The 11,843-nt window shown below is 50.5% G+C and overlaps 4 protein-coding genes across 4 annotated transcripts; all 4 read left to right on the top strand.

The window, feature by feature from the left end:
- Window positions 1-982: 982 nt before the first annotated feature.
- Window positions 983-1,922, top strand: C8Q69DRAFT_448134 (hypothetical protein; the record flags this gene model as incomplete). The annotated part of the gene is made up of 2 exons (XM_028629272.1): window positions 983-1,645; window positions 1,734-1,922. The coding sequence occupies 2 exons, from the start codon at window positions 983-985 to the stop codon at window positions 1,920-1,922; spliced, it is 852 nt and encodes a 283-aa protein (XP_028481443.1).
- A 1,117-nt stretch (window positions 1,923-3,039) lies between these two features.
- On the top strand, window positions 3,040-3,676 carry C8Q69DRAFT_510569 (membrane-associating domain-containing protein; the record flags this gene model as incomplete). Its single annotated transcript, XM_028633199.1, has 3 exons — window positions 3,040-3,133; window positions 3,198-3,489; window positions 3,562-3,676. The coding sequence occupies 3 exons, from the start codon at window positions 3,040-3,042 to the stop codon at window positions 3,674-3,676; spliced, it is 501 nt and encodes a 166-aa protein (XP_028481442.1).
- Window positions 3,677-5,154: 1,478 nt separating this feature from the next.
- C8Q69DRAFT_408769 (putative arginine transporter) lies at window positions 5,155-6,930 on the top strand (the record flags this gene model as incomplete). The annotated part of the gene is made up of 2 exons (XM_028628217.1): window positions 5,155-5,380; window positions 5,456-6,930. 2 exons carry the CDS (start codon window positions 5,155-5,157, stop codon window positions 6,928-6,930), a joined length of 1,701 nt encoding a protein of 566 aa, XP_028481441.1.
- Window positions 6,931-8,880: 1,950 nt separating this feature from the next.
- Window positions 8,881-11,642, top strand: C8Q69DRAFT_116673 (putative AMP-binding enzyme). Its single transcript, XM_028625164.1, has 6 exons — window positions 8,881-9,103; window positions 9,187-9,373; window positions 9,444-9,477; window positions 9,530-9,748; window positions 9,811-11,389; window positions 11,453-11,642. Exons 2-6 carry the CDS (start codon window positions 9,203-9,205, stop codon window positions 11,556-11,558), a joined length of 2,109 nt encoding a protein of 702 aa, XP_028481440.1. The 5' UTR covers window positions 8,881-9,103; window positions 9,187-9,202; the 3' UTR covers window positions 11,559-11,642.
- Window positions 11,643-11,843: the final 201 nt, after the last annotated feature.

Raw genomic sequence — 11,843 nt, 5'->3', positions numbered from 1 at the left:
CCAACGTTCAAACCGAGTAATAATACTGCAGAAACCGTCAGACAACAAACAGGAAAATCTCAGAGAATTGCGGTCGTACGTGATTATTATTATATATGAGGGGCATTTTTTCCCTCACCGTTCCGGAGTGCGGGGGTCACCAAAGTCGGGCTCGATGGCGTGATTGAGTTTGTTGAATAAGTAATAATACATTTTCTTTTGCTTTCTCCAATCATTGCAGGCCCGAAGACGGACTTCCCATCGACAACTCGCTGATCGAACTGACACCATCACCGTTGAAGGGCCAATGCGTCGCCGGTTACTTGGGGGAGCTGAGTTGACGATGTTGGGAGAGAGAAGAAGAAATTAGCTTAAGTCACTAACTAGACGATCTGGTGCAGTACTTGATAATAATAATAATAATACACTAGTTAGATAAGTACGCTACTTTTCACTGTTCCCTTCCCGCTTTCGATATATTGAGTCGATCTAGATAAAGGAACTACAGGAATACATCTCATACATCCGAATCGCAACACGTACACGCTCCAGACCAGTCTAGAAAAAGAACCCCCTGTCTACCCCGACTCTTATCATGCATGTCGAGTTGGTCTGCATTGGGCACAAATAGTGCGAACAACAACAGGAATCAGCCCAACCGCTTCACCTTGCTTCCCGGTGCGAGTCTATATCTATATATATATATATATATATATATACAGATCATATCATAGACGATGCATCTCTTCCCACATTATTGTTTTCATACCTCTCCAGGCTTAATTTGACCACGACGTAGAGAAACACCGAACGGGAGGGGCATCTGCAAGTCTATCGCGATATTATTAGTTAGTACCTGCACGCCGACTGAGGAGCTACTGCAACACGCAGGCGACAACACATCTCTGGCCAGCCTGACACCAGAACAGTATTCTCCCTCAGCACCAGTCTATCCCATATCAAGGACCTGTCTGCCTCAACAGCTCCTGGGACTAGAGCAACCATGGCACAAGTATTCGACCTCTTCTCCCCCAAATTCCCGAACACCGTCTCGACGGGGCCCCTGGAGCAACGCAATACGGTCCTCCGCGAAGTCGAGGCCGGACTCCCCAAGGGACAAGACAGGTTCACGATCGATGAGCTTCGCAACCTCAACGTCTGGGTGAAGTCCGTCTCCTTTGCCAACATCGGCAAGAACGCGAAACCAGAGTGGGAGCCATGTTACTTCTATCCTTATCCCTTCGAACTCCTAACTCCACCTAGAGAAGGGGTGTTCGATTCCCTCTTCCCTAAATACTACCCAGACCCCAAAGAGACCCCAGGCGAACACGCGCGCTCACTGTGGTATTACCTGCGCAAATACCTCCCCGAATGTGGATCGCGACGGCCCGATGTCAAATTCAACATCTTCTACGACCTGGGCTGGCGCAAGGTGTCGGACATGAAGTACCGTAATCTCTGGGAATACGACACGGTGATTCGACCTCACTGGTACGTGGAGGCGGTTTATGTCTTTGCGGGACCAGAAAGTGCTCCCAGGCCGCAGACGAAATGTGCGTTGATTTCCGATTTCGACGGGGATGATGAGACGCTGCTTCGTTCGGAGGTTATTGCGTTGTCGAGGATCATAAGGAGGAGGAACGTTAATACTCATGAGGTTCAGCCGGTAATATAACCCTTTCTCCCCTCCCCCGACAAGTCATCATAAATGTCCTGCTGGGTTCGTGTGTAGCTGATGCGGAACCTACATGTAGGTCCTCATGTTTTCCATGATGGGACCACGGCATATCCGAATCCTTCATGCCCACTGGACGGGGCTCCAGTTGATTATCCAGAAGAGCCCACTCTACGATCTTCGACAGGAAGATGAAGATGTCTTGGCGCTGCTTTCGCGCTGGTTTCTCAGCATGCCGACGGGCGATACCAGATTAGCTGGTTATTGATCGACGATGGGCCCTGTGTGGCTAGAATGGGACAGATACGGATATGATACGATAGAGAGATTGGAACCGGACTTGATTGTTTTTTGTGTTTGCTGGCGTTTAAGATTACCACTATATAGCGAGATTTCAATGACATGACATGATTCAGATACGACTATTATCGAGAGCGAAGACCTGCCTAATTTCTCAAAATAGTCCAGAGGGAATTTCACAGCATTTGTTTAACTGTAGCGCCCAGCATGATCGATGTCTGTTGTTTCAGCCCTATCCTCTAGTTAATTACAGCAATGGTCCCGTCCATACGCGCATTGATCGGTATTGTAGATATGTCGACCTAAAACACTCAACGGCGCATGAACGAGGCTCTCTCTTCGTTGACGTTTTAATTTAAATCACCTCAAACTTGGAGTGTGGCATCACTTGGAATACGAAAATTATGCATCATAGAGCAAAGCAAAGACCTCTGTATACTGAAAGAACGGACCCCTCAAAATAAACTACGGGCTAAATAGAATATCCCACGAGGATCCCCCGCTGATAACTAACTGTAGTGGCCAAGCCAAGCCAAGCCACAATAATTCGCGGTCATCAGACAACTGTTCTGAACTGAAGCTCAATGAAGGACTATCGCTTGTGCCACTGCATGCGACAATCGATCGAACGAACGAATGAATGATTGAATGCGAGGAATGCTAGCAAGAGTGACCAAGCCGCCCTCCACGTCAGAGCGTCTCAAGTCCATGACCCCTCATTTGACACGACACTGACACAGCGCCATAACAGGATGATCGGGCGGGATCAGCATCAAGAACCAAGGCAACAACCAAGGCCATGGCCGTCATTATCGCCATGACCAGCGTGTGCCATCGGACAGGATTGTGAGCCCAACGTGACCGCTAATTCCAGTGACCCCCTCGCATTTTCTACGTCTTTCGTCACGGATTTCCTACCAGTGCGATGCGCTATTGCTCGATTCCAGCAGCGGACATAGCTCTCTGATCGAGAGGATTGCGCATCGATTCGCTTCGAATTCGCGTTGGAGCTCCATTTGTTGTCCCTCTTCTGAAGAGTACTTCAGATCTTGATCGCTGGACGACCCTGCAACTTGATGACAGCCATGGCGATTGCTTGGAGGCAGGTCCCCTGGGTGCTCCCAGCGCGCGCTGTCCAGGCTATCTTTGCTATCATCGTCCTAGGCTTGATTGCATATGGTACGTCGATATCGATAGCTAGGTCCCATTCTCCCTGGGGGAATAGCATGCTAACATGGAACAGTAATCAGTGTCTTCGACGACGAAGACTATGGATTCAGCTCCGACGTACTCAACTTCATGCTCTTCACGTCCGTGTGGACGCTGTTGGTCGCGACGCCATACCTCGCTCTGTCGCCGGTATACGTACCGCAGATCGCACATCGCTTCGCCATCGTGGGCATGGAGGCCGTCACGATGATTTTCTGGTTTGCAGCCTTTATCGCCCTGGCGGCGCTGCTGCCCCCGCCGGAAGCATGTCACAGTTCGCCGTGTAGATCCTCGCAGGCCGCGACGGTGTTTGGGGCCTTTGAGTGGTGAGTGTGCCTCCTATCCATATCAGTGGTGATTCATTCTTCTGCGAGATAGCAATTGCTCATGCGTGGTAGGGTCCTGTTTGCCGTAAGTGCTGGCTTTGCCATCTTCAATCTGATCGGTGGTCGAAGTAGCCAGAATAAGGAAACTGTTCCGGAAGTGCAGATGGCGCCTCATGCGGGTGTTTGAGGTTCATTTTGAGTATACCATAGTTAGTTATGCTTCTTTTCGGTCATGCAGATATGTAACTACCCCTGATGATGCAATTGATTTTTTTTTCTTTTCCTTTTATTTTTATTTTCCTTTTTTCATCATGTCTGTTTGAATCTCCAGCTCATCGGATTTGTCAGCTAAGCTTGATAGTTATTTTGCATTACTGTTAAGTAGTTACTTACTGTCTTCTGGAATATGCCCTGGCGCTTGGACCTTCGTCCCATGGCTCTCTCAAAGTCGTCCGTCAGCTTAATTACCGGTACCGATTCAATTCCACACAAACTTCGCATCGAAAATATCCAATTGTCCTTCATCAAGAGAGTTTATCCTTGTCTAGTGACGTTGGTGTATATTCGCGTAGACAATGATCATCATGTTCCTGGATATAAATACAGTAGTAAAGTAGAGTTATGACAACCCACGCTGATTCGATGAGCTTTTTTTTCCTGTGGTTCTATACTTACTCGGAACATTCGGCTGGTGCCGTTGCATTAATGATATTTCAACTAGGCAGTTCTGGTCCTAGGGGATTAGAATTGACTACGTAGTACATATGAGATTTTCATTATTGCAACGTTACAGTAACTACGTACTTTGAACTCATCTATCTGGCTGTGCTACGCGGGGGAAGCAAATAATAATAATAGCCACCACGTTTTCTGTGGAAATCCTGACAGACATGAATGTGTCATTATCAATCAGCCCCAGTGACACAGACCAGACATTTAAGTAATTAATTAGTTAATAATAATAACTAGTGAGTGAGTGAACTAGCTAAGTACGTTAGTCGGCTTCACCCGAACAACAAGGGAAAAAAACAGAGAAAAAGGATTCGCCACCGCTCCGAAATACTGCACAGAAACAGCCTTCTCGGCCTGCCGAGATCATCACTTTTTTTTCTGTTCCACGACCCACATAATCGTCTTTACCTTCCCCGTTTGCCTCTCTGCTAATTGTCGAGAGAATAATAATGAGAAGAAAATTCCCGCTCGCACCGCGTCTTGCCGCGTTTATCCATGGATGACAGACTTGGACTTGGATCCCTGGCCGACTGGGTGCAGTGAATTAGTTATATGTCGGCCAATTCCCCAGGTGCACAGGGAGAGTGTTCGTTTTTTTCTTTCGTTTTCGTCTTCGTCTTTCTTCCCTCTCGACTTTCTTTTACATAACAGAGTCCTGACTAGACTGGCGCCGGTATGGGGGTTTGAGCACATTCGGTAACGAACGACTTGGCTCGATCAGACCCGTGGTTGGCTCCCCACACACTACCTAGATACCAGAGAAAAGTAGAGACGTGACGAGACGAGAGGGGAGAGGGAGTCTCTGCTTGGCGCGTGGTCTGTTCTGTCTTGTCTTGTCTTGTCTTCTGTCTCGTCTGGGATAGAGCCACGATTTTTCGCGAGTGCAATACCACTTATACTAGTACCCTGCATCGACTAGGCAGGTAGGCAGGCATGGCTTCGGAGGATGAGGTGACTCGTGTGCCTAAGACGGCGGAGGGCAGCAAGGCGGATGAGGAGAAGAGCCTGGAGTTCCCAGTCAAGGAGTATTCGGTGCATTCAGGACAGCGATCCAACGATGACGCAGATATCGAGAAGCATGGCGCTGGCCGCGAGTCGAATCCCTTGCCCGATCTCAAGCGCAAGCTCAAGAGCAGACATCTGCAGATGATCGCGATAGGTTGGTCCAAGCTTGTCATTATTGGCAGTGTTATATTGACTGAAGAGGTCGCGCGCTTACTCTGATGATGCTCAGGTGGAACGATTGGAACGGGTCTCTTCATCGGTAGCGGTACTGCCATCGCCAATTCAGGGCCGGCCGGAGCGCTCATCGCATACATCTTCGTCGGTAGTATTGTCTATTCCGTCATGACGTCTCTGGGAGAGATGGCGACTTATATCCCCATTCCCGGAGCGTTCACGTCCTATGCCACTCGTCTGATCGATCCCAGTCTGGGTTTCGCCATGGGCTGGATCTACTGGTTTTCATGGGCTATTACCTTTGCGCTCGAGTTGACGGCGACGGGTCTGATCATCCAGTATTGGGACCGGGAGCTCTCCATCGGTATCTTCATCGCCATCTTCTGGGTCTTCATCACCGTGCTCAACTTCCTGCCGGTGAACTTCTACGGAGAGCTGGAGTTCTGGTTCTCCAGTATCAAGGTGCTGACGGTCATTGGATTCATGATCTTCGCCATTTGTATTGATGCTGGCGCTGGTCAGCATGGATATCTTGGATTCCACACCTGGGGAAACCCCGGCGCGTTCGCCCCGCATCTGATCACGTCGAGCGAGTCCAAGGCCAAGTTTGTTGGATTCTGGGCCGTGCTTATCCAGGCAGGATTCTCGTATCAGGGTACCGAGCTGGTCGGTATCGCAGCAGGAGAGACGGAGAACCCTCGCAAGACAGTGCCCTCAGCCATCCGCAAGACTTTCTACCGTATCCTGTTCTTCTTCGTGTTGACCATCTTCTTCATCGGTCTGCTGGTGCCGTACACCGACCCTAACCTGCTCTCCGATGCGTCGGATGCGTCTGCGTCTCCGTTTGTCATTGCCGCCAAACTCGCCGGTGTCAAGGTGCTGCCTGGTCTGATCAACGCCGTCTTGCTGACGGTCGTGCTGTCTGCGGCCAACTCGAACGTCTACAGTGGCAGCCGTATCCTCATCGGTCTCGCACAGGAAGGATTTGCGCCGCGCATCCTCAAATGGACGTCCAAGGGCGGTGTGCCTTACTACGGAGTCGGCGTCACCGCCGCATTCGGTCTGCTGGGTTTCCTGAACCTGTCGAACGGCGGTGGTACCGTCTTCAACTGGCTCCTGAACATCTCCGGTGTGGCCGGTTTCATCACCTGGGCATCGCTGAACGCCTGCCATCTAGCCTTTATGCGTGCTCTGAAGGCGCGGAATATCTCCCGCGACCTGCTCCCGTACAAGGCGATGTGGCAGCCGTTCTTCGCCTGGTACGGCCTGTTTTTCAACATCCTCATTATCCTCACTCAGGGTTTCACCGCGTGGATTCCCACCTTCAGCGTGTCCGATTTTTTCGTCGCGTACATCAGTCTGATCCTGTTCGTGGTGCTGTACCTCGGACACAAGATCATCTACCGCCCGGCCTTTGTCAAGCCGGAAGAAGCAGATATCGACACGGGCCGTACCGAGTTCGACGTCGTGTGGGAGACACAGGCGCCGACGACGCGCTGGGGGAAGTTCTGGGCCTGGGTGAGCGGTTAGTTGACTGCTAGCTAGCAACTATCCTTCTTCTTCTTCTTCTTCTTCTTCTTTCTCCTCTCTCAGGTCGCAACAGCATAGCATGAAGACCGCCTTCTAACTATTCATCTGTATATCGTCAATACCTTGCATGATTTGTGACATTGATATTCTCCGTGCATATTACGGTGTCCTTGCTCGAATAGCATGTTTGTGTCGGGTGTGTTTTCTTCATGGTTTATTTATTTATTTTTTTTTTTTTCGTATTGCAATGGATGGATGGTACCCCGCTCCGGTATATGTTGTTCGGAGTAATGAGGAGATGTTTTATGTTGGCTGGTTTTATTATTAGCTTAATACTCATATTATGAAAAATGATACTACGGATATGATGCGAACATAAATTATGTCTTGTATATTTCAATATGGTCTTCAGGGTAGTACAGAGTGGGCTCTGTGTGTTTCATTAGGATCTAGAACTGTGGAATCGATGAAATAAATGAATGAAACAACTCGATTGTCGACTGTTACATCCACATGAATTCCTTTCGGCTGTTGGCCGTCTCACGTGCTTGTCGAGTGTCTTTGTTGGACTTCAGGAAAGTTGAACGGGCGGGTATTTATTATCATTATTATTATTCTTGGAGAAATCAATGGATAATAAATCACTGATGAATCCACATATACTGAATCCAATTGCAGGTACCAGAGTGGTAAAATAAACGGTGCACCTTACGAACAAAACATGAGTATTAACTTGACTTTCTACCAGTATTAAGTACTCTCTCTCTCTCCTCTACCCGTCAGGATCAACGAACAAGTACTTTATCCCAATCGCGTCACAGGCTAGTTACCGAGGTCCCAACTTGTGCTTCCTAGAGTTTGAACCTACTTCTTGCCTGCCATCGATCGGTGCGATACTCTTCTTCTAACTGGTCTGCAAATTAAATCGATCTATTCCTAGGAGAGGAGGTGGTGGCTGACTGCTGACTTCACCCCGCATCAGATGGAATAACATAACTCACTAACCAGTCTAGTTCGACTGTCGATTACTCTAACTGTTAGATAGTCCCAACCTTCATCAGCTGCATCAAACGCTCGTTCGTCCGGTAGCCCCGACAGGAAACCTGACAGGCTGGCACGATGCGACGCGATAAGTATGCATCCCGGCACAACACAATAATAATGCAGATGCATACGCGAAGATGCTCCATCGGGCGCTCCGGGAAACTGGGAACGTCGCTAGTTTCTTCGTTATCCCGTCTAATATACACGGAGTTTATCTGAAGATGCAACTATTATTCCTGGAATCTGGATATTGTTCTAGTCCGAATGCTTGGATTGTTCCGAGATAAGCACCTTAACGGCGTTGATATTCTTCTTTTCTTCTCTCTCACCTGTCTCCCCTTTTTCTTTCTTCCTCCCGCGCCGGCAACCTAATACCCGTCTTGGCCGCGGAGACTTGGGGATTCTGGGAAAAACATCCAGAATGTGGCTCAGGCTCATACACGGGGACCGGTTTAGGATCAGGAGTGGATGCGGGCTAAAACAAAACGACCCGATCTCCGTTGACGAACAACATTCCTTCATTCGTCTAGCCCCGAGGGTCCAGGCAACGGGGTTCCCGAAATGCGTTCGCTTGCGCCGAGATCTCTGGGAAGCGGTCCCTGCATCCGACTCGTCCAGACAAGCGGAATCAAGGCGCTGCGAAGGCGACACATCCTCTATCCACATGGAAGTCTAAACCAGATCCAGTAGCTACCGAGGTAAAATGAGGGCTATCTGGAATTCAGTCCCCTTCGCGCAGCCACTACGTGCGATTCTCCGGGCACGCCGCTGTTCGCCCTTCCGAGAAAAGAGAGAGAGAGAGAGGATTACACATGTGAAGTAAGTAGGGAGCTCTCTTTCTCTCCTCTCTCTCTCTTCTCCGCATATCCTTCGGGTTATAGACTCGGGGTTTATAATCTAAATTAAGCTAGCATTCTAGTCCACCGTGGCTCTATCTCCGTCCGGAGGCCGCGCATCTCTTTTCTTCATTATTATTTTCTACTCTGGAGTCTTTCTCTTTTCTCTATCGGGCACATCTGGTGGTCTGATTTGAGGTCTCTCCTTTTGTGTTTGTTCCAAACTGTCGTCCTCCCCCGGGACGATATCATACTCAAGGAGTCTAGTTTGGGTTATCAACGGGCAGTCGACGGTATGTGGACGTCATATTCCTATATTGAACCTCTCCGCAAGGTGGTCAATGGTAACTAACATAGTATCTCTCTCGTCTTCCAGATAATAGATTTGAACAATGTTTTTCTCCAAACCCGTTGACCTTGCTCGCGCAGAGGAGCTGCGACAGGAGCCTCCCAAGGGCACGCCCCAGAGTGTGGCCCTTCCTGGAACCGAGAAGCCCGGTCGAAGCAGGGTTTACCGTGCGTGGAACTGTCAGAAAGAGCTGCTTGAGACGCTAGATCCAAAGGTATGCTACTCACAAGATATATTCGCATTGCTCTATCATTGGAAACCCTCGCTAATTGCTCTTTTACTAGATCCGCACCGCTCATGATGTCTTTGAAACGTCGGGTAAGCCGCGAAGGCTAGATAGGGCGCTCGTTTCAATACTGACTGTGGCCAGCAAACCGATATCCCAAGAATGACTGTCTAGGCTGGAGATCCTACAACCCCGCCACCAAGACGTTCGGTCCCTACCAGTGGATTGACTACCAGACCGTTCAGCGACGACGAGCGCACTTCGGCTCTGGTCTGGTGGAACTTCATGAGAGACATGGATGTCCGGGAGGCAAGCATGGTGTTGGACTGTGGTGCCAGAACCGCCCGGAGTGGCAGATTACGGGTATGTCAGATGAGACTTCAGGAAGCGCCTTGGAAGCCCCAAGTCACCTGCTAATCTGACAGACCTGGCGTGCATGTCGCAAAGCCTCTACTCCGTGTCCATATATGACGTCCTGGGCAAGGAGGCAACCGAGTACATCATCAACCACGCGGAGCTGAGCTGCGTGGTGGCCTCGCTGCCGCATATCCCGACCCTCCTGCAACTGAGGCCCAAGCTGCCCAATCTCAAGATCATCGTCAGTTTGGATCCAGTAGATGCGGGCGAGCAGCCCGGACAGTCGAAGCGCGATATCCTCAAGGCCATCGCGGGAGACCATGACGTTACTATCTACACCATTGATGAAGTGGAAGCGCTGGGCGCTTCCGTGAACCGCCCCTACAATCCTCCTTCTCCGGAGGATATCGTGACCATCAACTACACCTCTGGCACCACGGGTCCACCAAAGGGTGTGGTTCTCACACACAAGAACGCCGTGGCAGCAGCTTCTAGTGCCTTGTCGGTGATGGAACATTCCCCCGGTGATACCATGGCTTCCTACCTGCCACTCGCGCACATCTACGAGCGTCTGTCGGAGCAGGGCTTTCTGTGGGCCGGTGGCAGAATCGGCTATTTCCACGGTGCTATCCAGGAGCTCGTCGACGACCTGAAGGTCTTGAAGCCCACCGGTTTCGTCTCAGTTCCCCGTCTGTACACTCGCTTTGGAAACGTCATCCGCGGCGCCACGGTCGAACAGTCCGGCTTCAAGGGTGCTCTGTCGCGGCATGTTCTGGCCACGAAGACGGCCAACCTGGAGACCAAGGGGACCTTCAAGCATGCCTTTTACGACCGCATTTGGGGCCGCAAGGTTGCCTCGGCATTGGGACTGGATAAGGCTAAGGTCATGGTTTCTGGTTCTGCGCCGCTGGATCCCGCCCTACACAGCTTCCTGAGGGTTGTGTTCGGCATCGATCTCATCCAGGGCTACGGTCTGACTGAGACATACGCCGTTACCACTGTCCAGTATCCCAGCGATCTGACCAGCGGAAACTGCGGCCGTCTGGCCCCCAGTGTGGAAGCATGCCTGATGTCGCTTCCTGACATGGATTATTCCGTCGATGACAAGCCATACCCGCGAGGTGAGCTGCTGATCAGGGGCAACACGCTCTTCCGGGAGTACTTCAAGAACCCCGAAGAGACTGCCGCTGCCGTCACCGAGGACGGCTGGTTCCGCACAGGCGACGTGTGCAGCATTGACGAGATGGGCCGTTTCAAGATCATCGACCGTCGGAAGAACGTGCTGAAGCTGGCCCAGGGTGAGTACGTATCGCCGGAGCGCCTGGAGGGTGTATATATGTCTCAGCTCGGATACCTTGCCCAGGGCTACATCCACGGCGACAGTCTGCAGACCTCGCTGGTGGCCATCTTTGGCGTGCAGCCCGACGCGTTTGCCGGCTATGCCAGCAAGATCTTGGGCAGGAACATCAGTCCGACGGACATCGAAGCCATCAGGGCCGTACTTGGCGAGGACAAGATCCGCAAGGCGGTGCTGAAGGATCTGGATCAGATTGCGAAGAAGCAGAAGCTGGCTGGTTACGAGCGGGTGCGGAACTGCGCTTTGATGTTGGATCCGTTTACCGTCGAGAACGAGCTGTTGACGCCGACGTAAGTGGCACTTATTTTTCTTTCCTTTCTCTGAACAAAAAAAGATGACTAACTTCTGCGCAGACTGAAGATGAAGCGTCCCCCGGCGGCAAAGAAGTACCGCTCTGTCCTGGACGATCTGTACGCCCAGCTAGCAGAGGAAGAGGCCGCTCCCAAGGCCAAGTTGTGATTCATATATATATATACGACACACGACACACTGACACTTCACGCCCGTTTTCTTCACTGCGTTATTCATGCATTATAGGCGCCTCGACGCTTTTTTCTTGGTTCTCGATAAATTCACTGTACAGATTATATTCCAGACTAGTTGGGGATGAAGCCAGGAGGCATTCTGCTATAGCGGCAATTGAGCCTTTATATAGTTTAACTGAGCACGGCAAAATATATTGAGATGTGTGAATGAGTGGATTTGCAAGGATTGATATAGATGATATAGATGAGATGCCAGAAG

The sequence above is a fragment of the Paecilomyces variotii genome, assembly GCF_004022145.1.
Source record: "Paecilomyces variotii strain CBS 101075 chromosome Unknown C8Q69scaffold_16, whole genome shotgun sequence".
Classification (NCBI taxonomy): domain Eukaryota; kingdom Fungi; phylum Ascomycota; class Eurotiomycetes; order Eurotiales; family Thermoascaceae; genus Paecilomyces; species Paecilomyces variotii.
The sequence above is the reverse complement of the archived record's forward strand: the minus strand, read 5'-3'. Positions and strand labels throughout refer to the sequence as shown.

Coding starts and splice junctions, on each gene's coding strand:
- C8Q69DRAFT_116673 (XM_028625164.1), top strand. CDS start 9,203: ATGTTTTTCTCCAAACCCGTTGACCTTGCTCGCGCAGAGGAGCTGCGA. Junction 9,478..9,529: donor TGATGTCTTTGAAACGTCGG/GTAAGCCGCGAA, acceptor GACTGTGGCCAG/CAAACCGATATCCCAAGAAT. Junction 9,749..9,810: donor CCCGGAGTGGCAGATTACGG/GTATGTCAGATG, acceptor CTAATCTGACAG/ACCTGGCGTGCATGTCGCAA.